This window comes from Nelumbo lutea, chromosome 6, assembly GCF_056320005.1.
Source record: "Nelumbo lutea isolate HS-2025 chromosome 6, American lotus-T2T, whole genome shotgun sequence".
Lineage (NCBI taxonomy): Eukaryota > Viridiplantae > Streptophyta > Magnoliopsida > Proteales > Nelumbonaceae > Nelumbo > Nelumbo lutea.
This window is the reverse complement of record NC_142689.1, coordinates 64,569,236-64,596,749: the sequence shown is the minus strand read 5'-3', so window position 1 is coordinate 64,596,749 and position 27,514 is coordinate 64,569,236. Positions and strand designations below refer to the sequence as shown.

The following is a 27,514-nucleotide window of genomic DNA, read 5'->3' as shown; positions in this document are numbered from 1 at the left end:
TAAAATTCTTATTTCTCACATAAAAAATAATGACTTCACAACTTTCATTGCCTTTTAAGAAGATACTTTATCGCAATGAATGAACAAACAACATAAGCAACAGATTGGCTTCGTCCGTGTCTTAATTTCCCTGGCAGTTATGTATGATTGGCCCTTGTTTCAACTTGACATTAAAAATGCCTTCCTTCATGGTGACCTTATGGAGGAGGTATATATGGAGCAACTACCTGGGTTTGTTGCTCAAGGAGAGGATGGTAAGGTGTGCAAACTGAAAAAGGCAATTTATGGGTTGAAACAATCGCCTCGTGCTTGGTTTGGGAAGTTTAGTGAAGTGGTGAAGAATTTTGGAATGAAACAATGTCAGGTTGACCACTCAGTGTTCAGCTATGATTCAGAAGCCGGAAATATTTTATTAGTGATCTATGTGGATGATATTGTCATAACTGGCAGTGACAAATTGGGGATTGATAAACTAAAGGTCTTTTTGCAAAACCATTTTCAAACAAAAGACCTTGGGAAGTTGAAGTATTTCTTGGGTATAGAAGTTGCCAAATCAAAACAACGTGTAAATCTGTGCCAAAGAAAATATGTTTTTGATCTACTGGATGAGCAGTGATACAAGGGAAATATTTGATGATCCTGGAAGATACAGACAGTTAGTGGGGAAGCTTAACTATTTGACTATCACAAGACCAGACATCTCCTTTGCAGTCAGTGTGGTGAGCCAATTTATGTAGAACCCTCAGATACCTCGCTGGGATGCAGTTCTTAGAATTGTAAAGTACCTAAAGGGAGCTCCAAGCCGTGGGTTATTGTACAAACCAGGAGGAAAACTTGAGGTAATTGGGTATACAGATGCAGATTGGGCAGACTCAATGTCGGATAGAAGATCTACTACATGTTACTGCACATTCCTTGGAGGCAATCTATGTGCTTTGTTCTCTCATGAAAAACAAGATTAGATGAGATGCGAATTGTAGCTTGATTATCATAGTATAATCTCATAGGTCTATCCATTGTGAATCTAATTTCTTGTAGGAGGTTTCTCAACCATACTAATTCACAGAAAGTCCTTACTGGAGAGATAAGCACATAACATGTGGGCTTAGGTGATTAGTGGGCAGATTTGTTTACAAAAGGTTTAAACTCAAGGAGAGTGAGCTATATATGTAACAAGCTGGGATTATATGACATATATTCTCCAGCTTGAGGGGGAGTGTTAGAGTTAGCCGAATGAGGGGTAGATTAGTCTTTTCCCGTCACTTTATGTGCTTATGTGGCAGTTCTAATTAGACTTCTTGTCCCATACTTAAGTGGGGACAGCTTATCTTTGTACTTAATTAAACCCCTAATCCATATTATGGTCAAAGGGTAGGGTTTAGCCTACCAAGTTCGACTGTCTTCTTCTTTTGGTTCGAACTACTGTAGCTACAGAACAAACAATCTGTAGCCATGGCTCATTGGCAAGTGATCACCAAACCAACTCCTACCAAAAATATATCCACAATTTCAAAAGACTAGGTGGAAGGGACACAAATAGTCCACACAACCAGTTCACCCAACAAAAATGGTGCAATCACAGACAGCCATACTACTGTCACTTCAACAAATAGGTTCTCGTGAACCAAGAAAGAGAATTCTGACCTGTAGCCTCCACAGGCTACACAATGCCTGTACCAGCTGATTAAACAAATAGATTTTATATGACCAGAAATATTTTTGGTTTCAAAAAGCTACCTTTATAATAGGACAAGTAATTCTTATCACTTTCTCCATCTTCCACATAGGCAAAATGCAACTATATCACTTATACATCACAATTGACCTTGGAAAAAACATCAACCAACATCATGGAAATTCTTCAACACCCTTTATGCCACCATCAAATGAATCAGCCACCAAAACATTTCATCTTTTGTTCATAAGACGAAGAAAGAATAAAATAAAAATGTTTCTCCTGTTCAACCAATCCATCAATGTAGAGTTTTCTCTTGGGATCTCACATTTGAAAGAAAACAAGGATAAGAATGTGTTCAATCAGCCCTATGACAAATAATATTCTGGTACCATGTTGTCGGTCGTAGATGAAGAAAATATAAGGAAAATAGAGAAGAATTGAGAACTGAAAGTCAGTGTGGTGTCACCCATGCTTCACGATATTGACGGTATTTAGTGAAATATCCCTGATATATCCCCATTTGCTAGGGGCGATATGAAATCTTCCAAGAATCTTTTTTTCCAATATCCCCGATATTTTGCCAATATGTCAGTGATATTTGAGATATCATAGATAAACTCTATATTTAAAGTTTAAAATTTTAGTATATTATTAAAACCTTTTCAGTATTTCATTAAAATCATCATAATTTTCTAAAAATATTTTCCTAAAAGAAACAGCAGAGAATTAATGATTGGATAATTGGCTTACTACTTTGATGTGATTGACTTACTAAGTTACAATAATTCAAAAGAAAAAGAAAAATGCATAGAACTACAAAAGAGAGTATTCTCAATCTAACCAAAACATATAGTAACAATAAAAACAGAAGTTAAAATGGAAAGCAATTGACATGAACAAAAGATGGCTAAAGACCAAAAGGGAGAAAAAGAGAAACATACCTATTACAATCGCTTCATTATTTTTTCCCATTTGATTTATACAATTTTTTGTTATGATGTTTTGAGCCTTAAACGTGCAATTATATTTCTTCTAATGATCTCTTGAAGGTTTATTAACTAATTTAATATTTCTAGAGAACTTTCTTGATTTTTAAAACTTTCAAAATATCTTAGAGGAATTAGTGAAATATCTCTGAATTTTTTCCAACCCTACATGGAGAAACGTTCATCAATATCGATGTTACGAACCATTACTCTCACCCACACCAACATTTTAAGAGTTCTAAAACAACGTAAAAAAGGGAACTATTACCCCTGCCCCCACAACAATAAGAGTTACAAATAGTAACAAAAAGATCTTTAATTGTCCTACAAAACAAAAGATCAAAAGCAATGGAAAAGTAAAAAAGAAGAGAAGATCAGCAAGTAAAACAAAATAACAGTAAGGTAAGTGGTTTCATGTATAAATCATGTTTCCTTTCTTTTATCTGTTTCAAAGGACACTTTATTGCCTTATTCTTGGGTCCAGCAGGGATAGGAGGCTACATTAATGCTGAGTTCCAAGAAGCATTACAAGAGGTACAGATTGCAAGAGATTTGAACTTTGACAGATTAGCCATTAAGGAGGATTTAAAGCTAGTAATAGGTTGGTTGAAGGATCCAGATACGGTATACAGTACAGGATCAAGAGATTTAAATGGCTAGCTAGCCATATGGATGTAAGTATTCAATGGGAAAGGAGATCAACAAATGAGATAGCAGACTATCTAGCTAAGGGGGGAATAGGGGTCATCTGTATTGGGCTCAATTGTAATCTGTTTTATATTCTTTAGACCAGTGATTTAAAAGCCACACCTGAGGTGTGCCTAGGTGCATAGGCGATGCGCATTTTAGGGTAGGCGCCTCTCCCAGGTCCTAGGCGCAGCACTTTCAAAAGGCGCACGCCTGGTGCACCTAGGCGTGCACCTGATGCGCCTTATGCCTCAGCCCAAGTGTGCTCCGAGAACCCCCTATTTGCTAATGTTGTTCATTCATTCATTCATCTTAATAAAATATCTTCTTAAAAGGCAACTAAAATTATATAATCATTACTTTTTGTGTGACAATTAAGAATTAAGACCCTAACATGGACTTGTTTGGGCTTGCCTCAAGGGTCGTGGCACAAAGGCAGCTCGTAGAATCAGGAATGTGATATGTTTTACATCACATTAGCTATTTGAAGTAATGAAATTGAGGAAAAAAAGAGATTGTGGGTTTTACATGCTTGAAAATGTTTTATATGATTGATTATATTTTTAATTTTTCATTTGAAAACACTTTACATGTTATGTTTATGTATTTTAATTTTAGATAATAGGTTTTTAAAACATTAATTTTAAAATTTAAGTTTATATTTTTATTAATATTATGTTTATTTTTTATTTTTTTAGAATTTTTTTATTTTGTATTTTTGTGCCTTGCTTCAGAAAGGTGTGTGCCTCGCCTTGCGCCTCGCGCTTTTAAAACACTGCTTGAGGCTGCACCTTGTGCCTCTGGTTGGGATATGCTGATTGTGTATCTCTCTTGATTCTGCTTCTTGACTAATAAAACTTTATTATTACTTAACAAAAATATAAATAAAACCAATGCATGTATACATAACAAATATGTATATATAAACATATACTTTTCTTGATGCAAGTATGAATACATATTAATATCTCAGAAAGTGTAGAAAAGATTAAGAGGTTGTCTTTTCAAAATGCCTTCCAATCCTATTTTCAAGTTGCCCCCTCTTCCTTTCTTTAGAAATCCTAAAAGCTTTGTTCCATATGACACAACCACACTTGAACAAGGCCAGTGCCACAGTTTAGAAGTGTCAGTTGGCTATCCTATGGAAAAGTAGGTGCATTTACCCAAGTAAGTCATTTACCAAGACGTGAACAAGGCCTAAAAGAAAGAACAACACAAATTACATTGAGCCCAGTACAACTGATCCCTAAGTACCCCCTGCTTAGCTAAAGAATCAGCCAATGCATTGGCCGCCCTCCCCACCCATTGTATAACCAGAGTCATATTTCTTGTTAACCAATTTGAACTTCTTCATTTTGCCCCTATAACACCATATCACTGAATCCGAATCTTTAACCTAGCCCACTACCACCTTAGAGTCCCCTTCAAATACCAAATTATCCAAGCTCATCTCTTTTGCAATCTTAACACCTTGTAGTACCGCATACAGTTCAGCTCTTAAAGAGTCCCAATAACCACTGGTCCTAAGCAAAGTACTACTTCCCTTCCTTATCTCTTATGACCCCTGGGTTACCTTGGCTACTCCCATCAAAATTTAATTTCGAAAAACCTTCAATAGGAGGTACACAATTCAAGTATATTTTATCCTTCTGCATTGCACTAGAAGTCACTGAATACTAATTCCTTGGTCCTCCAGATATCATCAAAGGAGAATTGTTGATATAAATCAGAAGCTAAAATCCAATGTATAACCCTTGTCATTACATAATCCATAACTTGTTGCTTGCTTCTCTCCTCTTGGACGGTTCTAGCATTTCTTTCTTCCCATGAAGTTCAAATAACTGCTGCCCTAGTGAACCTCCACATTATTCTTCCCCTTCTCTTCGGTCATACAAAAGTAGATGAATCAAACAACATCTTAATCTCCGTTGGCAAGTTCCACTTGCACCCAATTAAAGAGAAAAACCAATTCCAAATATCTGCAACAAAGGAACAGGATATTAGTAAGTAGTAACAAGACTCACCATCTGATTTACAACATTCAGGGAAATATACAAAAGAGGTCTCTTCTTTTGCAAATGATCCAGGGTGTTTATTTTCCCATATAAGATAGAACACTTTCAAACACAGCACTAATTTGAAGGGGAACAGGCTGACACTAAACTTCCTTGAAGGTAAAAGGTTAAGGATTAGCTATTTATAAAAAAAAAAAAAAGAAAGATTATGGATTAGGGGACTGAAAAAGGCATTAAAAAAAGAGGCACAAGAAAAAATACCTTTAGAACTTGAGCACCAAACTCTTCTACCCTGTTTAAAAGGCTCTAAACAAACTCTATCAAGAAGAAGCAAAAGCTCTATCGCTGTATCATAGATGTGGATTCCTCATCCCTCAATCCCCTTTGAATACTAAAGTCCCAATTATGACACAAAGGAAATCTAGGAGGGATTAGAAATTTTGAGACTACCTCATTTTTGTACAAGAAAATAGAGTACGAGGAAGGATACTATGGATTGCTTTCCAAGGTGTTGCCAGAGTGGCCCAATGATACACCGGCATCCCAACCACCCTCCAACTTTCCATGAATACTATCCACCACCTCGTGCCACAAGCTTTCCCTTTCTAATGGACATCTCCATAACCACTTCCCTAAGAAAGCTATATTCTTTTCGCTCACACTCTCAATACCCAACCCACCTTCTTCCTTGCTTCTACACACAATCTCCAATTTGATTAAGTGATCTTTTCTAGCCTTTCCCTTATGACCTTTTCTAATTTCTGTGCTTCCCTTGGTGGAATTCAAAAAACAAAGAGAAAGTAAATTGGTAGTTAGCCAAGATTGATCTTATTAGGGTAATCCTACTGCCCAACAAGATATAATTCATTTTCCATGCAACCAATCTCCTCTCACATCTTTATACAATTGGATTCTAAAATCTACTTTCCTTAGGGTCGGCACCTAGGGGAAGACCCAAATAGGTGAAAGGCCAAGGGATGACAGGACACTCTAAGCAACCCGCTACCAAATTTAAGGCACTCTCCTCCATATTGATCCTTGCTATGCAACTCTTGTCTAAATCGATTTTCAGATTTGAAATCCTTTCAAACTTCTTAATTAGTTCATTTAAATTCCTTGCCCTCTTGTTAACTCTTCCACAAAAAACTATGATATCACCTGCAAATTGGAGGTGATTGATTGGAACATTGTTTCTGTCCATTCTCCAACCCCTAAACTCGTCTTCCCTATCAGCTCTAGAGAGAAGTCTACTAAAAACACCCACCACTAAAGTAAAAAGGAAAGGTGACAAAGAATCACCTTGTCTAAACCCTCTATAAGTTGGGAAGAAATCTTTCACCACTCCATTTTTTATTTGATAAATATATTTTACCACTCCATTAACAAGGACAAAAAAATGACAAGGCCAAATACAACCAAAGACCTAATTGCACTATCTCTTCCCAAACCCATGCAATTGCAGCACCTCTAACAAGGTCCAATCCACCAAGTCATAGGCATTTTTGAAGTCCAATTTGCAAACAAGGCCTCCCTTTCTAGATATCTTCATTTCCTCTACATGTTCATTGGCTAATTAGGATTTGATCACAACCAAATCCTCCAGACAACACAAAATACTGATCAAAATCATCATTGTCCTACCAATGATGGATCAAAAAAATCACCAACGAACCAACAAAATTAATTAATTATGAGCTACATATGCTTAAATATGCTTTCAAATCCAAAATGAATCTTAACACTTTAGATCAACTAGCATCAAGTAATAATGAATAATGCAGTTTAAGTTTTCTTTTAAAAGCAGTTAACAAAGGGACATTTAATCCATAAAACATAATATGTAACCAAATTTGAGTGACACCTTTTCTTTAACGCCATCAACAATAGCCCACATGTACTTCTCCTCTTGTTTTAGCTTCTCTTCTTTCAATGCCTTCTTTTCCTGCATGAACAATGACTATTGGGTCAACAAATAAAAAGAGCATGACAGCATTTTTTTTTGGTAATAAAAAATAAAAATTTATTAAAAAGGAAAAAAAGAGAGTACAAGAAAGGGGGAAGAGACCAAGGCCCTCAAGAGAGAAAAAAACAACCTCCAAAACTCAAGGCGATAAAAAAAAATCCAAAAGCCCAAACAAAGAGACCAACTAAAGCCACAAACCAAAGCAACCATAAACTAGGCTTTTTTTTTTTGGATCAATAACAAATTCATTAATTCAATAAATGAATAATTACAAAACCCCCAAGAAAAGAAAAAAGAGAAACAATAAAATTACATCTGAGCCCAAAACATTGATTCCCTCTCCACCCCTTGTTTAGCTAATCCATCAGCAAAAGAATTAGCTGATCTTTTCACCCAAACAATCTTAACTTCCATCTCTCGCACCAGCCACTTAAATTTCCTCCTCACATTGCTGTAATTCCATAAGCCACTGTTGTCTTTGTTCAGCCACCCTACCACCACCTCCAAGTCCCCTTCAATTATGAGTTTTCTGATATTCATCTCCCTAGCTTTCTGGACTCCTTCCAACACTGCATAGATCTCAGCTCTGAGGGAGTCACCTACACCAATTGGGCCTGAGAACAAGGCAACCACATTCTCATCCCTAAAAACACCCCCAATCCCTGAGTGTCCAAGGTTCCCCCTACTACTCCCATCAAAGTTTAGTTTTAAGAATCCAACAGGTGGGGGGGGGGGGGGGGGGGGGGGTCCAAGACACACTCATTACTGTTTTGATCTGGGTACAGTTTGCAATCTCACCCCACTTCCTCAACATGCCATTCACTGTATAATCTGTGAATAGCTCTAGGGACTTCAGCCACTGTACAACCCTTATATGGAATAGAGCCCTCAGTTCTTCAGCACCTCTCTCTACTTCTAAGAAGATCCTGGAATTTCATTCTTCCCATAATGACCAGCATACTGCAGCCCTCAGTTCCCTCCACATAGTCCTTCCCCTTTTCTTACGCCACCTGAAAAAAGAAGGGGAGAAAAGACTTTGCAAGTTTGATGGAGGGTTCCGATTACACCCAAAGAGGGAACAACCCACTTCCAAATTAACTTTGCGAATTGGAAAAACACCAGTAGGTGAAAACCAGTCTCCCCATCAGCTTTGCAGAGAACACACCAGTGAGGTGACAAACAAGTATTAGGTCTCTTCTTTTGGAGTAGATCATCAGTGTTGAATCTTTCCAGATAGGCTTCCCAGCAAAAACTACCAACCCTAGGAGGAATTGGTCTGCACCAAACCTCATAAACAGGGAAAGGGAGGTTACAGGACTGCTAGACTGGCATAAGACTTTGAAGAAAGAAGCACAAGAAAATGAACCAGTGGGTGTGGGGGTCCAAATTCTAGAGTCCACCTTAGTAGGGTCTAAGAAAATATTATCAAGAAGTTCAAGGAGGCTCGAAATATTGTCGAGGTCTAAGTCCCTCACAGCCCTTCTTAGACCCAAATTCCACCCAAACTCAAAATTGGAAGAGGAAGGGGTAATGAAAGAAGAAACTGGCTCATTTTCAAAATCAGATAGGGCATACAAAGAAGGAAACTGGTCCTTAAGGGGGGCATTCCCCACCCAAGTTTGTTCCCAAAATTTTATGGTGTTACCTGAATTCAAATCATACCTGATAAGAGGGGAGAATACTAGTAACAAATCATGAATGGCTTTCCAAGGTGAAGCACTTGTAGTCCTTGCTCAGATTCCAGCATCCCATCCATTTTGCTCCAGCCCATGTATGCTTGCCACTATTCTAGCCCATAGTTTCTCCTGCTCCAATGGGAACCTCCACAACCACTTCCCCAGAAGGACCATATTCCTTTTTCTAATGTTCCCAATCCCCGAACCACCACAATTTTTACTCCTGGTCACCACCTCCCAACTCACCCTATGATCCCTCTTCTCCTCTCCCGGCTCCCAAAGGAAATCTCTCATCATCTTCTCCAATCTACTAGAAACCTTTGTTGGGATTTTGAACACTAACAGGAAATAAATGGGTAAGTTTGCTAGAGTGGTCTTAATCAATGTAGTCCTCCCACCAAGACAAAGGTAATTCTTTTTCCAAGAGACAAGCCTCTTTTCAAATCTTTCCACCACTAGGTTCCAGAAGCTCTCTCTCTTGGGATTATCACCTAATGGCAACCCTAGATAATTCAATGGCCAACCTAAGACTTCACACCCTAGCACTTTTACACTCTCCCTAATCTCTCCCTCCTCCAAATTCACACCCACTACACAACTTTTCCCAAAGTTCACCTTCAAATTTGAAATTTGTTCAAAGAGTTGTATCACCAATTTCATGTTCCTGATGAACCTCATATTACCTCCTTCACAGAACAGAATCGTATCATCAGCAAACTATAAGTGGGTGAGGGGGTTTCCTCCCTTCCAACTCTCTAGCATCCAATTAGGCCCCTAGAGTTTGCTCTTTGAATCAATTTCCCCAGAACATCAACAATTAGTGTGAACAAGAAGGGAGATAGGGGGTCTCCATGTCTTATACCCCTATTGGCTGGAAAGAAATCTACCACTGTCCCATAGGGGGTCACCCCATAATCCATTTGCACCATCTAGCCCCAAAACCAAACTTGGTCATAACTTTCCTCAAAAATTCCCAACCCACCAAGTCATAAGCCTTTTCCAAATCCAATTTACAAACCACTCCCTTCTTTCTCTCCTTCCTGAAATTCTCCACTCTCATTAGCAATTAGGATTTGATCAGTAATCTGTCTTCCACTCACAAAAGCTCCTTGATTTGGTGCAATTATGTCTGGCAATACTTCCTTCAGTCTCAAAGACAATACCTTTGCAATAATCTTGTACAAGCTATTTACCAAACTGATTGGCTTGAAATCCTTTGGATGGAATGCATCGTTCTGTTTTGGAACCAAAGCTATGAAAGTTGAATTCACACCTGGGCTAATAACTCCTCTCCTATAGAACTCCTCAAACACCAACAGAAGGTCATCTTTCAAGATATCCCAACAGTCTTGATAAAAAGCCATTGTGAACCCATACGACCTTGGAGATTTTGTTCTATCCATAGAAAGCACAGACTCCTTAATCTCTTCCAAATCAAACCTTCTTTCCATCCTTCTCCTATTATCCCTCGTACATCTGGCCAGTCCAATCCTTCTACCCACACCCCTCTACTTACAGGCCTTCTTAGAATGGATTTAAAGTGTTCTACAAAAGCCCCAACTATCTCCTCTTGTTGTATTAACTCAACTCCATCCACTTCCAATTTGGAAATAAAATTTCTCCTTCTCCTTCCAATTGCCAAAGAGTGAAAAAACCTGGTATTTCTATCTCCCTCTTGCAACCATTTACATCGAGATTTTTGCCTCGAGCTTATTTCCTCCTTATGTAGGCAATCCTCTAGCTGTTTTCTCAAACCTCTTCTTTGTTCCTTGTTTGCCTCTCCAAAATCTCCCCCTTCTTCTTTAGAGTCAAGGCTCTCAAGTTGGTACATCAGAGCTCTCTTTCTTTCTTCTAACCTTCCAAACTCCAAATGATTCCACTCCTTGATCTTTGCTTTCGAATATTGTAGTTTCTTATGAGACCTCATCCTCACCCATTCCACCATTGGATTACACTCATTCCACCACTTCCTTAGTCTTTTGGTAAACCTAGGATGGAGCAACCATATATTTTCAAATCTAAAAGGGGCAAGACCTTCACTCCTTTCCTCCTTGCATATCACTATTGGCCAATGATCAGAGGTCACTCTAGGAAGAGCTCTAGATGTTAAGCTCCCCCAATGTTCTTCCCAATCCAAAGAAAACAAAAACCTATCCAGCTTGAAGCAAATGGGACTAGATTGGAGATTTGACCAAGTAAATGTCTTATGGGCTAGAGGTATCTCTTTGAGTTCAAAGCATCCACAAACCTATTAAACTTCCTCATGCTAGTTGTCACCCTCTGATAATTATTATTGGTTTCCTCCGTGAATCTGATCACATTGAAGTCCCCACCCACACACCAAGGCCCATCCCATAGCCCTCTAACATCAGCCAGTTCTTCCCACAATTCTCCTTTCTCTCTTTGTAGTCATTTGGTCCATAAAAATTTGTGAGCACCCATACATATCCATCCTCTTGCTGCTTAAACTTCATGGAAACTGAGTATTTTCCAATCAGTTCCTCCAAGCCTTCCACCACATCCCTCTTCCACAATGTCACTATCCCACCTGAAGCACCCCACGAGGAAGCAACCACCCAAATAATCCCCTTGGCTTTCCACACACTCCTTGCCCATCTATTATCAAACTTCATTCTTTTGAACTCCTATAATAGTACAATGTCTGGGTCAAACCTCTTTATTACCTCTTTGATCATCGCTTTTTTTCTCGCACTTCTTATTCCCCTCACATTCCAACTAAGTATCTTCATGCTCACTTCTTCCTTCGATCCCTTCTTCACCTAACCATTACTTCCCCCCTTTCCTTCCATCTCCTTTACCCCGAATTTCTTGTCACCCTCCACATCTCCTTTCAATCTCTCAACTTCACTCATGTGAATAAACCCTAGTTGTTTCTAGGTCAAAGTAGAGAAGAAGAAAGAAGAAAGAAAAGAGAAAGAAGAAGGAGAGGAGAAGAGTGTTCGGCCAGACTAGAAGAAAGGATGTTCAAAAGTCACTCTCCTAGCCGACCCACTTGACTTTTATTCATGAAAAACTTGAGTTACAAGAAAGACAATTTTGTCCCTCATAAAAGATGGGACACATAACTTAAGCTCAGATACAATAGACATTTCACTTTCAATAAAATACACCAGAATGACCAAAATACCCCTGACTCGAGCATTCTAACACTCCCCCTCAAGCTGGAGAGTATATATCATATGGTCCCAGCTTGTTACAAATGTAATCTATTCTTCCCCGAGACAATCCTTTTGTGAAGATATTTGCCCACTGATTTCCTAAGCTCACATGAGATGTAGTTATTATCCCACTTATCACTTTCTCTCTCACAAAGTGACAATCCACCTCAATATGTTTAGTTCTTTCATGGAAGGCAGGGTTGGATAAGATGTGAACAACAGCTTGGTTATCACAGTATAATTTCATGGGTTTGTCAATTGAGAAACCCATCTCCTGTATTAGGTTCTTCGGCCATACTAGTTCACATGTGGTATGGGCCATAGCCCTGTACTCTGCTTCCGCACTACTTCTTGCCACCACTATTTGCTTCTTGCTCTTCCAAGTTACAAGATTGCCACCCAGGAAGGTACAATACCCTGTGGTTGACCTCCTGTCTGATATAGAGCCAGCCCAATCAGCATCTGTGTACCCTACTAGCTCAAGAGGTCCTCCTTTTTTGTATAACAAACCACGACCTGGAGCACCCTTTAGGTACCTAACAATTCTCAGAACAGCTTCCCAGTGAGGAACCCGAGGATGTTGCATAAACTGACTCACCACACTCACAACAAATGATATATTTGGTCGGGTAATGGTCAGGTAGTTCAACTTTTCCACCAACCTTCTGTATCTTCCAGGATCATCAAACTCTTCACCTGCATCCACACTTAACTTGGCATTGAGTTCCATAGGAGTCTCTGTTGGTTTAGCACCTAACAACCTTGTTTCTTCAAGTAGATCAAGAACATATTTCCTCTGACATAGGTTGATCCCCTGTTTTGACCTCGCAACTTCTATTCCTAAGAAATACTTTAGCTTCCCCAAATCTTTCGTATTGAAGTGGTCCTGTAAGAATTTTTTCAGCCTGTCAATTTCATTGCTGTCACTTCCAATTATGACAATATCATCCACATACACGACTAGCAAGATTTTTCCATCTTTTGAGTTATAGCTAAACACGGAATGATCAACCGGACATTGTTTCATCCCAAAGGCCTTCACCACTTCACTGAACCTGCCGAACCATGCACGAGGAGATTGTTTCAATCAATAGATTGCCTTTTGAGCCTGCACACCTTACCAGCCTCCCCCTGAGCAACAAACCCTGTGGTTGCTACATATACACCTCCTCAACAAGATCACCATGTAGGAAGGCATTTTTTATGTCAAGTTGTAAAAGAGGCCAATCATACATAGTAGCCAATGAGATCAACACCCGAACTGAACCAATTTTAGCCACAGGAGAGAATGTCTCCATATAGTCCACACCATATAACTGAGAATAGCCCTTGGCCACTAACCGTGCCTTCAATCGTTCCATGCTGCCATCAGGAAGATGCTTCACTGTATAGACCCATTTACACCCAACAATGTGCTTACCAGGAGGAAGGGTGGTGAGTTCCCACGTATGATTATGTTGTAGAGCAGAGAGTTCTTCTTCCATGGCTTGCCGCCACCGTGGAGAGGCAAGGGCTTCCTGTACAGTCTTGGGAATGGGAACCGATGAGAGTAATGATATAAACTTGCAATGAGAAGCAGAAAGGTGAGCAGTGGAAACATAGTCTGAAATGGGATGAGAAGTACAAGTATGTTTACCTTTCCGCAAAGCAATAGGGAGATGAAGATCTGAAGGAGATGAAGATCTGAGGGAGAAGGAGCAGTAGCAGGATCTGTCGACGGGTGCTGAAGTGGAGGAGGAGCCGAAGCACTTTTGCGAGTATACACTTGAGTAATTGGCGCCCTCTCTGTAGTAATCGGCATATGATGTGCATCTGCGGTAGGAGTGGGAGCTATGGGAAGGGGATCCACAACCGGAACAGGAAGAGGAACCACAGAGGGAGAAGAAGAGACCCCGGCATCGGAGAAAAAAGGAACTGAATCAAAGAAGGTGGCATCAGGGCACGCAAACGATTTATGAAACTTAGGGTTATAACACTTGTACCCTTTCTGAGTCCTTGAGTAGCCAAGAAAAATATACTTCGTAGCCCGAGCATCTAGCTTGTCTACTCCAGGCCCCAAGTGCTGAACAAAACAAACACGGCCAAAGACTCTTGGGGTGAGAAGAAAGGGAGACAAAGTGGGGAACAACACGGAGAAAGGGGATTGACATGGGCATCCGATTTATCAAAAAACAAGATGTAAGAACAGCATCACTCCAAGTGATGAAGAAGAAGAAAGAAGAAAGAGAAGAAGAAGAGAGAAGAGTGTTCGGCCAGACTAGAAGAGAGGATGTGCAAAAGTCACTCTCCTAGCCGACCCACTTGACTTTTCTTTATGAAAAACTTGAGTTACAAGAAAGACAATTTTGTCCCTCATAGAAGATGGAACACATAACTTAAACTCAGATAAAATAAACATTTCACTTTCAATAAGATACACCAGAATGACCAAAATACCCCTGACTCGAACATTCTAACAACTCAATTTTCTCTTCTTTATTTTAATGTCCTTCTCCCTCTTTTGTAGGCCTCCTTTCAGCACATTCAAATCCTCCATCCTACATCCCAACTTCCCCACAAATTTTGCTATCAGGTCCTCTTTATTATATTCCTCCATCACTGTCCTCTCTACATATTCCCCTCCAAAACTGCCCTCCTTTCCTTCACTCCTCTCCATTGATCCCTCCCCTCTTCTCTCCTCTCTATCTTTCCTCCATGTCATATTTTCTTCCGCTTCACTAAAGACTTTCAATAATTTCCCACACTTTCTCATTCCTATACCTTCCTTCCCACACCTCCCAACTGTTCTTCATTCCCCTCTCCATAAGCTTAGAAGACCCACCACCTTGGTTGGCTGCATATGAATGGGCTGCAAGACTTGGAACGGGAATGGAATCTGGAACCAAGGACACAGAAAACACATTGTAGCACAAACTGAACTCGCTTGGTTACCTGGGTTTGACTGGAAGGTTGGAATAGGATTGTTTCTAGCCTCCTTTTCTTGCTCCAAAGGTTGGTAAATATCTATCTCCCTGAGTTGGTTGGAAAGCATTTCTGCCCTTTGGTCAACATGGTAATCTTTCCTCTCTACCCCTGGTTCCCCCCTTGGTGTATTCCTGCTCTTCTTCTGGTTCTCCCGATTTACCCATTCCTTTGCACCTTGCACATTCTGAAGTCTTGTGCATTTGGGGTAACTTCAGGGAAATTCCATGGGTTTATTGTCCGACATCGAGGGATTGAAATTGACCCTATAAAAATTAAGGCAATCTTAGAAATGCCTCCACGAAATTTGTGAGAATTACGCAACTTACAAGGGAGACTTGCTTATATAAGGAGATTCATCTCCAACTTGTCTCGTAGATGCCAACATTTCTCTAAGTTGATAAGGATACACCTTTTATATGGGATGAAGCATGTCAAAATGCTTTCCAAAGCATAAAAAATTATTTGTTAAGCCTACCAATGCTTGCCGCACCAATAAAAGGAAAGCTATTAATATTATATATTTCAGCTTCACCAAATTCTCTAGGGGCATTATTAGCTCAAAATAATGATAAAGGAAGAGAGAATGCCCTTTATCATCTGAGTAGAACCTTAGTTGGAGCTGAACACAATTATTCTTCAATTGAAAAGATGTGCTTAGCTTTAGTATTTTTTGTTCAAAAGTTACAATAGTATTTGCTTGCACATCCAGTTACCTTAATTTCTAAAGCTTATCCCCTCATATTTGCTCTCTTTGCTAGTTCTAACGGGTAGAGTGGCAAAATGGTCACTTATCTTATCTAAATTTGAGATAAAATATGTTCCTTTGAAAGCAATAAAAGGACAAGCTTTAGCTGAGTTCTTAGCAACTCATCTTGTGCCAAACAACATTGAAAGGCGCAGGAGCAAGGATTTTTTCATTAGTCCCACAGGAGACTTAATTCCATATTCTTTCTCCCTCACATCATTATGCTCAAACAATACAACCGAGTATGAAGCAGTCATTATTGGTTTAGAAATGGCTCGGGAGATGAATATTAAATATTTACAAGTCTTTGGAGATTCTCAATTGGTGGTTAACCAGTTAAATGAATTGTATGGGGTTAAAAAGTTAAGTTTAATCCTTACTTTAACAGAGCTAGAGAGATAATATTTCCATTCAGCAGCATACAAGTGAGTCACATTTCATGGTTAGAAAATGATAAGGCGTCTTAGCTAACTTGGTCACGTCTCTTAGTTTACCTGAACAAAGACAACTTCAGATTACAATCAGTGAGAGACATGTTCTTCCCCCCCATAAATGAAAGAGTTTTTGACCCACTATCATCTTAGATGCTATCTGCATCTTAAGGAATTATTTTAACTGCCAAAATCTAAGGGGTATGTTACCAAAAGCTATCAATGTTAACATGGTCACAGTGTACCCTAGCGAAGAAGAAACAGATTGGAGGCAACCCATTATTGATTATTTATAGTATGGGAGATTACCTACAAATCCAAAGAAAAGAATCAATATACGTTGACGGGCCCCATGTTTCACTTATTTCGACGACACCTTATATAGAAGATCCTTTGATGGAATCTTGTTAAGATGTCTATCTAATGAAGAAGCAAGAAATGCATTGTATGAAGTCCATTCAAGCACACGTGGAACTCATCAAGCTAGACCAAAAGCTACAGGCTAATTAAAAAGGTTAGGTTATTATTAGCCTACAATGATTCAAGATGCAATACAATTTGCTTCTACTTGCAAAGTATGTCAACTTCATGGCGATTTTATACATCAACCGCCCATGCCTCTTCACCCTACAACATTATCATGGCCATTTGAGGCTTGGGGCATAGATGTCATCGGTCCTTTTAAACAACCATCTTCTAAGTTACATTCATATATTTTGGTTGCCACATCATTTTTCCAAGTGAGCAGAGGCAAATCCATTAAAAGAAGTTAGGGCAATAGATGTTACCAACTTCATTCAAAACCATATCATATATAGATAAGGAATTCAATCCAAAATTATATCGGATAATGCCTCATACTTTAAGTACAAGGCCATGATAAAGTTAGCTGAGAAATATAAATTCCAGCATGTTAAATACATAGCTTATAACCCCTCGTCAAATGGACAAGCAAAAGCTTTCAACAAAATTCTTTGCAAAATACTTAAGATAATGGTATCGAAGAATAAAAGGGATTGGCATGAACGCCTCCCTGAAGCACTTTGGGCATATCGAACAACAGTGCGGACAGCCACTAGATGCACACCTTATAGTTTCGTATTTGGAGCAGAAGTTGTTCTTCCTCTAGAAGTTCAATTGCCTCTTTAAGGATTGCAACACAACTCATACATCCGGAAGAAAATGTAAAGATAAGGCTTACTGAACTTGAAGCTCTTGATGAGAAGAGACTCATAGCTCAACAAAGACTTGAAGTCTACCAAGCCCAAGTTACAGGCACCTTTAATAAACGGGTGAGATATCGGTCATTTGTAGTAGGAGATTTAGTCCTAAATGTCAAAAGGCCTATCATATTCACAAGGAAAACTTCAGAAAAAATTGAACCCAAATGAGAGGGTCCATATGTAGTCAGTCACTAAAGTCTTCTCAAAAGGAGCATATGAACTCTCTGACTCTGAAGGACAAGTAAAATACCATTGTGTAAATGGTAAATTCATTAAGCGCTTTTACGCTTAAACAAAAAGAAGGCTTAAATGAAGGCCCATCGATGCCTCTTATGTGGTTAAACTGATGAGTAAAACCACCATGTCTACACGTGGCTAAACTGCTTAGATAAATCACCAATGGTATCAGTACGTGGTAAAACTGCTAAAGTGCCCCACTAATTTGCTATCATGTGGTTAAATTGTTGGAGCGGCACATCAACTGCGTTGGCTTGATCCCTAAATGGGTACATAGGCAGACTAATATATAAGTCTAGCCACAACAATAATGTAAAACATGTATTCTTTTGAATATTAAATGTTATTATAAAAGTTTCTAAAGAATGTATGAACAAATCAACACATTTCAAATATCTTTAAAGAGTTGGTGCCTTTGCTCATATGAACTAAGTAAATTCTCATAACTTCCCACACGAGCCTCGTGGGCTTTCATTTGTTCCTCTCCAACTTCCAACTTGAGAGCCTTCAATTGAACTTCTCGCTCTTTACATTCCGCAAAGATTTCTCTGCTTTCAAGGCCTCTATCTTTTGTTGTTCTTCAACAAGTTGATGTCTTATATTAGTGACATGGCATTCAGCTTCCTTGAGCTCAGCAGACAAATCAATCATTCTTAAAGCTATCTCAGAACAGTTCACAACCATGTCAGCCTACCTCTCATGAATAGCATCGATGCGGTCAATGCATTTCTTATAACAAGAAACAGCTTCTTGGTATTTGAGTTCATCTATGTATGAACCTTTTGCAATTTCAGCTTGTCGGGAGCGAAGGTCTTTAGCCGTAGATAAAACTTTGCTCACAACATGACAGAATTTCTCCACCCTTATCTGAAGATCGGGTGCTAGAGCCATTGATTGAAGTACAGAAAGGTTGTTATGGATCTCCTTACTCTTAAGGATCAATTCCCTGGGGGAGGAGTTGTTTACAATTTCCAAAATTTCTTGGAAGTTGTGATTCACAAACTTCATCATACAAGACACCATATTCCCAAGAAAGGTAACAGTAGGAACACCAATACAGTCCTCACTACCTTCTGAGGTAGGTAAATTATCATCAACAAGCAAAACATTTCCAGCCTCGACATTCTTCTCATTACCTTCTAAGAAAGGTAACTCATCATAGATACATGAGGCTTCTTGCATATGGCTAGTTTCAAATTCAACATTCTTCCCACTACCTTCCAAAGAAGGTAATTTATCAGAAGCACCACCAACCACCATTATACCACCAGAAGGGTCAAGCTGGTCTATCAAATTACTAGGATTTGTCATTCTTGTAAAGAAGTATCCTCTACAAAGTGTGAGTTGTTCATCCTCGCTCTATAATATAGGGCCAAGCATGCTGAGAAAGTCTTGACCTTCATATGCATTCTCTTCCTAAAACAAAGAAGAAACAAATAATAAACAGATAAGTATGTAAACACATAACAAACAAAAAAAAGAATGACAGCAAATTTCAAAACAAAACAATCCTACCAGGGGAAAATCATTGGGAAAATTCTCGAGATTAAAAGGATCCTCCTCTACCTCATCAGTTGAGGGATGTGGATATCGAGCTCGCTTAAAATAAATATTTGAGTCTTCTTCTGAATGATCTAGTATCCTCTTAGAACTAGAACCAACTTCCTTGGTGAGAGGTTTAGAAGTTGTCGCTCCATCAATAAGATAAGTAGAGACATCCTTTAAAGGACCAAGAACAACTTCACTACGTGGATGAGTTGATTTTTGCGGACAAATAGTTGAAACAATGTGTTTCATTGAATGGTCAAAATAAATGTGAGTATTTCTACTCCACCATTTGACATATGCAGAAGTGGTACATATAGAATGGTTCTTTTGTGGGATTATAAAACAAGCCCTGAGCCTCGAGATAGAAAACGCATCCAAGTCTGTCCCAAGTCAGCAAGAGTGTGACCTGACCGATCCACAATGTTGAAAGATAGCATATTACAAAGGACGCTCTGGTCATATCCTAAAAACCGAGTAAACCTATTGGGGTAATATGTCTCTAAAGCAATTTCTTTACTCACCCGTACCGAAAGTATACAAGAACGTATACACATCAAAAACTCAAGTTCTCTTGGTTTTGTCTTACGAGTATCTACATACTCTGTATCTCACTCCAACCCACTATTGAAAGAGTAAAAACAGAAATTTTCCCCACACCGAAAAAACATTCTTGCAGCCAAAGCATTAAAGATCCGGCAACCCATGCTACTATAGCGACACATGCGAGGGTAAGAACGGGGATACTCGCTACTAGGACGCCTCCCAGTGAGATTTGGAAAATATTCTCCTAACCATACAATCACATAATGCATGGCAAAATGAACTTTAGCATTGCCTGGGCCACCTAGGCATGTAGCCATTAATCTCAAGGCATAGTAAATGTATCCCAGTGCTACAAGAGCAATGGTAACTTTAGAACCAGAAGCCATTAAAGAAGTCATATAAAATGTCTCTGGCCTAACAATGCATCTTTCTATGAGGAAACACAAAACAGCTCAGCCACAAAGATATATATAGGCTGCTAACATACCATCTCTTGAGGCTCGTAATGGTAAAAGTTGTTTCTCAGAAGAATTGTATTTTTTACGCCCAACATTCTTTTGTCCAACACTTTTCCTCGTATTTTTCTTGGGTTCACTCACAACTCCATAAACCATGTCACCTTTATAAAAGTGTTCTATCTAGAGTGAATAGGAAATGGCCTCTAATCCGTAATGTTCACATAGTTGAGAGTAAAGTTGTAAGAGTTCAGCTGCAATAGGATATTTTCTCAATTCGTCATTACATGGAAGGTACTCTTCATGAGGAATACCTAGGATTGGTAAACCACATATCATTTTCATATCCCAAAGTGAAATCCCCAATTCTCCAAAGAGAGTATGCAAAGTGTTAATTGCAGGACACCATAATTCACAAAAAGCACACCAAATTTTGGGAGAGCGATTATAGGTGTATCTAGAAACACCAATGGCTCCATATATTTCAGCGTGTTTTAGAACTTCTTTATGTTTGTCCATAGTTGCCAGGCAACACCTAGGCGACAAGGCGCCCTTTCGCCTCGCCCAGTCGCCATGCAGTTTTGTATATGTTTTGTTTTATAGATAAAATTCAATTGATTTCATTAGAAGTGAATGATAAATAGTTCGTTACAAGCATCCCAATATGAGGCGTGAGGTGCAGCCTCACTCATTGATACAGAAGAATCATAAAGTTACAATTGGGCCCAGTACAACTGTTCCCTAGTTACCCCTTGTTTAGCTAGAGAATCAGCAAAAGCATTTGCCTCCCTTCCCACCCACTGTATAGTTACCTCCATCTGCTGAGTTAACCTTTTGAATTTCTTCAATTCATTTCTGTAAACCCAAATCACTGAATCTGGGTTTTTTAGCCAACCCACCACCACCTTGGAGTCCCCTTCTATCACCAAATTTTCCAATCCTAACTCTCTTGCAATCTGTACACCTTGTAGGGCTGCGTACAATTCTGCCTTTAAGGAGTCTCCATTCCCCACTGGTCCTGAGAAGAGTGCTCTTAAGTTTCCTTCCTTGTCTCTGATGACCCCTCCTATTCTAATTGGGCATGGGTTGCCTTGACTACTCCCGTCGAAGTTTAATTTCAAAAATCCTTCAATGGGAGGAGCCCAAGCCAACCTTGCCATAACCTTCTGCATTGAGCTAGAAGCCACTAAAGACCAATTCCTCCAAATATCATCAAATGTGAAATTTTTGAATAGTTCCACCATTTGTAGCCGGTGTATAACCCTAGTCATTACACACTCCAGAATTTGTTGTTTGCTCCTTTCTCTTGGAAGATTCTAGCATTTCTCTCTTCCCACAAGGTCCACACCACTACTGCTCTAGTGTACCTCCACATTACTCTTCCCCTCTTCTTCGGTAACACAAAGGTAGATGGGTCAAACAGCATTTTTATCCCCGTTGGCATATTCCACCTGCACCCAAACAAAGAGAAAAACCAATCCCATATATCTATAGCAAAAGAACGGGAAATTAGTAAATGGTAACAAGATTCACCATCAGATTTGCATAGAGTGCACCAATTCGGGGAAATACACAGAAAATGCCTCTTCTTTTGCAAATAATCCAGAGTGCTAATTTTCCCAAGAGCCACTTCCCAATAGAAAGCTTGAATTTTAGGGGGAATCACCGGAACCTACACTTCCCAAGGAAAGGACAGAGAGGAAGAGAACCGACAAAGAGCTTTAAAAAAGGAGGCACAAGAAAAGGAACCTTTAGAGCTTGGGAACCAAATTCTTCTATCTGGACAACAAAGCTCCAAGTAAACACTATCAAGGAGAATGAGAAGCTCTGACAGACAAGTTGCTTCCTCATCCCTCAAACCCCTACAAAATCCGAGATCCCAATTAAGACTCAAAGGCAAAGAAGGAAGAACCAAAAAAATTGAAATGACCTTACTTTTATACAACGAAATAGAATACAAAGAGGGAAAAGCCTCCTTTAAAGGCCGGTCACCAAACCAAGTGTCTTCCTAGAAACGAATTAAATTCCTTGAGCCAACACCATACCTGATGTACCTGAGAAACTGAGGGAGGAGGCTATGAATTGCTTTCCAAGGTATGCCAAGGTAGCCCTACGCGATACACCAACGTCCAAACCATTCCAATCTACCATGTATACTTGCCACTACTTCAACCCACAAGTTTTCTCTCTCAAGAGGCCATCTCCATAACCATTTTCCTAACAGAGCAGTATTCTTCTTCCTTACATTCCCTAGACCTAAACCACCTTCTTCCTTTCTTTTACACACAACCTCCCATTTTATTAAGTGGTCCTTTCTAGTCTCTCCCGGCTCCCAAAGGAAATCCCTTAGAATTTTTTCTAATTTCTTTTCTTCTCTTGGTGGAATCCTAAAGACCAAGAGAAAGTAGATGGGTAGGTTAGCCAGAGTTGATTTTATCAATGGGATCCTACCTCCCAAAGAGATGTAACTTCTCTTCCAAGCAGCCAATCTCCTTTTACATCTTTCTATAAATGGGTTCCAAAACCTACTTCCTTCGGGTTTGCACCTAGGGGAAGCCCTAGGTAGGTCAGAGGCCATGGGGTGATATGATTCTAAGCAATCTTCTATCCTGTGTAGGACCATCCCCTCCAAATTAATCCCTGTTGTGCAACTCTTGTCCATGTTGATTTTCATGTTTGACACTTTTTCAAACTTCTTGACTAGATTTTTCAATCTCCCAACTTTCGTAATGTCTCCTCCTTCACAAAAAATAATGATATCACCTGCAAATTGGAGATGAGTAAGTGGGACATTGTCTCTACCCACTCTCCAACCACTAAAATCATCTTCTTTGTCTGCCTTAGAGAGAAGTCTATTGAAGACATCTGCCACTAAAGTAAAAAGGAAGGGTTATAGAGGATCACCTTCCCTTAACCCTCTGCAAGCTGGGAAGAAGTCTTTTACCACTCCATTAACAAGGATAGAAAAATGACAAGATTGTACACACCCAAGCATCCAATTGCACCATCTCTCCCCTAACCCTGGTTGATAAAGAACTTCTTTCAAAAAGCCCCAATCAACCATATCATAGGCCTTTTCTAAGTCCAATTTGCACACAAAACCTTCCTTCCTAGATCTCTTCATCTCCTCTACACATTCATTAACTATTAGAATTTGATCAACTATTTGTCTCCCTTGAACAAAAGCTCCTTAATACTGACTGATGAGGGAGGGGAGAATTACTTTGATCCTCAATGATAGGACTTTAGCAATTATCTTGTAAACACTAGTCACTAGACTAATGGGTTGGAAATCCTTTGGATGGCTAGCATCACCTTTCTTTGGAATCAGGCCAAGAAAGTTGCATTAACTCCAGGGCTAACAATATGTGTATTTGAGAATTCCTTAAAAACTTCCATTAAATCATCTTTCAGCACTTCCCAACAATCCTGATAGAAAGCCATTGTGAATCCATCTGGGCCCGATGTTTTAGACCTATTCATGGAGAACACTGCCTTTCTTATTTCTTCTTCCTCAAAATCTCTTTCTAGCCAATTTGTTGCCTCCTTATCTAGTAAAGGCCACTCCAAACCTTCTAATAAGCTTAACCTATGCTCCAGAGGTCTCCCGTAAAGGGATTTAAAGTGGTCCACAAAGATTCTGGCAATTTCATCTTGATTTGATATTAGCTCTCCATTGATTTCCAGCCTAGCCACAAAGTTTTAGCGCTTTCTTCCATTTGCGATCGCATGAAAGAATTAGGTATTCCCATCCCCTTCCTTTATCCATTTTTGTCTTGATTTTTGTCTCCAAGATATTTCCTCTCTCTTAAGGACTTCTTCCAATTCTTTTTCTGATTTCCATCTTAAATCCCTCTCTTCCGCACGGAGATTTCTCTCAATTTCCACATTGTCCAACTCTTCAATCTGGGAAATTAGAGTCTGTTTCCTTTCTTCTAACCTTCCAAAATGATCCCTATTCCACTCCTTTATTTTAGATTTTAATTTTTGCAATTTCTTATGGAATTTGATTCCTTCCCACCTTATTCCTCTTTAGGCTATGTTTGGTTTGAAGGAAAACGTAAGGAAAAGAAGGGAAAAGTAAGGAAACCTATACAAGATTTGTAAAGGTTTCCTTACTTTTCTCTTCCTTTCCCTACATTTTCCTTCAAACCAAACATAGCCTTAGTTCCTCCTTCCACCAATCCTCCACTTTCCAAATAAAATATGGATGCATCAACCACATGTTTTCAAATTTGAAAGGAGCAGGGCCATGTAAGAAGATTTCCGTTCCTAATCTAATGGGGTGGTGATCTAAGGTGACTCTAGGCAATGCCCCTGGAAACCAAGCCTACCCAATGATTTTCCCATCCTCTATTGAACAGAAATCTATCCAGCTTTGAGCATAGTGGGTTTTCCTGAAAAAATGGACCAAGTGAAATTGGATTGCAATAGGGAGATCTCCTTCAATTCACACAAGTCTATGAATTCATTAAATTCCCTCATACTAGTGGTGATAGATTGATTGGGCTAAGAAGTTTCATTGGAAAATCTTATTACATTGAAGTCCCCTCCCAAACACCAAGCACCTCCCCACAAACCCCAAAGTGCATACAGTTCCTCCCACATAGACATTAGTTAACACCCAATTGAATCCATCCTCCACACTCTTGAATTTTACTGATACAGTATACCTACCTATCAATTCTTCCATTGCTTCAAGCACTTCATCCTTCCGGAAAATCACTATACCCCGTGAAGCCCCCCAAGATGGAGCCTCAACCCATCTTATTCCTCTTGCTCTCCACAAACTACTGATCACCCTTCAATCCAATTCTGTTAATTTGGTCTCTTGCAGCATTACCACATCAGGACCCTCTCTTTTTATTAGGTCTTTTATCACACTCCTTTTCCTTACACTTCCCAAACCTCTCACATTCCAACTAATTAATTTCATGTTTTCACTTCTTAAATTGAACCCTCTTTTTATTTTTCCTCCCTACTTTTGTTGCTTCTGTCTATCTCCTCTCACACTAAATTCGATATCACCCTCTTTTTATTTTTCCTCCCTACTTTTCCTCTTCCGCTTTTTCATTTTTTTCTTCACTCTTTCTAGAAAGCTTCTTTGTCTTCTGAATTCCTTTATCTTTTGTATTCTCCCTTAAGATTGGGTAACCCTTTTCTTGCACACCCTCCTGACTTGTCTCTTCTTTTTTTTTCCTGTCCTCAGGAAGCTCACTTATTAGGCCCCAAATCCTTTCCACTTCCTCTTCCCTCCCCCTTCTATCTTCTACCTCTCCCTCTTCTAATCTCACAGTCCCATCAACACCCTCTCTCCTTAACCAATCAGGCTGGTTAGGTGGTGTACCTGTTTCAAGAAAAGCACACATATCAGTAGCCAAAACTGAAAGGACAGACTTACTTGGAAACATTGGATGAGGAACGAAGACAAGTGTGGTTGGGAAGTCCTGTTTGGAGCCCAGAAAATCAGAATCAGCCCCTGAAATTTGCCTGTGTTGAGTGGGAGTGGGATTATTAACAATTCTGGTTGTACCTAAAACCTTTTCAAATGCACCCTTCTCTATTGCCTCCATACTCATCTTCAAAGTTTCCTCTTGTCTCACTTCCTGTGCATCCTGTTCTTGCTGGAACACAGGAGGTAGTATCTCTAATTCAGGGGAAGGTGTCATCTGCTCAACTTCGACTGCATGTACTGCCCGCCCAAATTCCTTTGTTTCTTTTGTATTGGTCGACTTTTCCTTTTCTTCTCCCAAGAACAGTTCTTCAGTGTTGAAACTCTCTGCTTCGTTCATATCAATCCGCACTGTTGGATCTATACTGCCCAAGCTTGAGTATTCACTCAAGTCTGATTCGTCCTCGCTGGAACTCTCTTCAAATTCCAAGTCTGGTTCCTGCACTTTCTCCTTACCTTTACCACCGCATCTATTAAATTTTGGGTTTTGCTAGTTTTCCCTTTGCTCTGTACCCAGATCATTGCCGAACACTATCTCTGGTATTTTCGGTTTCCTTTTGCTCTGTACCCAGTTTTGTATATTGCCTTATAAAATACTTTTATATTGTTACTTTTTTGAGATTATAATTATAAAATAGACATCCTTAAACAAAAATATTCATTTTTTGTGTTTATAAACTCATTTCTTTTTCTTATTTTCTTATTTGTTAGGGTTTAATCAACACGAAGAATTGCTAACTGCTGTATTGAACCCTCAAAGACTTCAGAATCTGAACCAATAAGTAAGGGAAAAACTTAAAGTTTTGCCTAATCAACACATTTCTTCTTCTTCTTCTTCTTCTTCTTCTTCTTCTTCTTCTTCTTTTATTCTTTTCCTATAACAAAAATAGGGGTTCAGTCCCCATATTCTTTGAATTTTCTTTTCTTTCTTCAGTTTCTTCTCATAAATATGTTGATTTCCTAGACTTAAACATGAAGTTTATAATTTTCTTGTGAAAATTATGGATAGTTATTAAGGAAAGATGGTTATGGAACCTAGGGAACTACCTAGGATATGTGCTTTTTTACTTAAAAAAAAATCCATCACTAGGCGACACCTAGCCTTGCCTTGGCGCCTTGAAAACTATGTGTTTGTCCAAAATAACTTTAGTCCATTCATGTAACAATGGCAAAAAAGAGGCACAACCAAAAAAGTGAAAGTCACCCCATCTCATACCTCGTGCCAGCATACCATGCAAAGTAGGGCCTTTTGCTCTCATTCCAATTCACCCTAGTTATAGCATTAAGACTAGGATCAACCTTTTCCAATAGCAGCATATCTAAATTGCCACTAATGACAGTGGATATTTCTATTGTACCAGATTTTTCCTTGGTAGTCTTTAAAGTACCAGAGGAAGTATGTTCTTTAGGAGTCCAAGTGGAAAGTCGCTTTTCCTTAGGAGGTATTCAAACAAGGAATAGGTTCTCTTCAGGAGATACAAAATTACAAGCAAACATTGACCTAAGGAAATTAGATCCAACACTTCATTCCCTTCGTCATTTGGGGCTTTCTCATTAAGAGCAGGAACTCATTGAGGCTGATCATTAGCATCTCTCCCATGAGAAACATTTGGTTGAAGGATATCCATCTAAAAAAAGGGAAGAGATCAAACCAAACAATTTTCTAACATTTTTTTGGACCAAAAGTTGCCTTTTCATCAAAATCCTAAAATCTGAAATTAATCTCTGATGG

The 27,514-nt window shown here is 39.2% G+C and overlaps 1 protein-coding gene across 1 annotated transcript in view; it reads right to left on the bottom strand.

Annotated features, from left to right (window-relative positions):
- Window positions 1-27,514, bottom strand: part of LOC148849274 (DNA topoisomerase 1 alpha-like) — a 91,955-nt gene that overhangs the window by 47,639 nt on the left and 16,802 nt on the right. Inside the window, exon 5 of the mRNA XM_088948288.1 lies at window positions 7,228-7,308. Within this exon, the coding sequence (XP_088804414.1) occupies window positions 7,228-7,308 (81 nt within the window). The remainder of the gene's footprint in view (window positions 1-7,227; window positions 7,309-27,514) is intronic.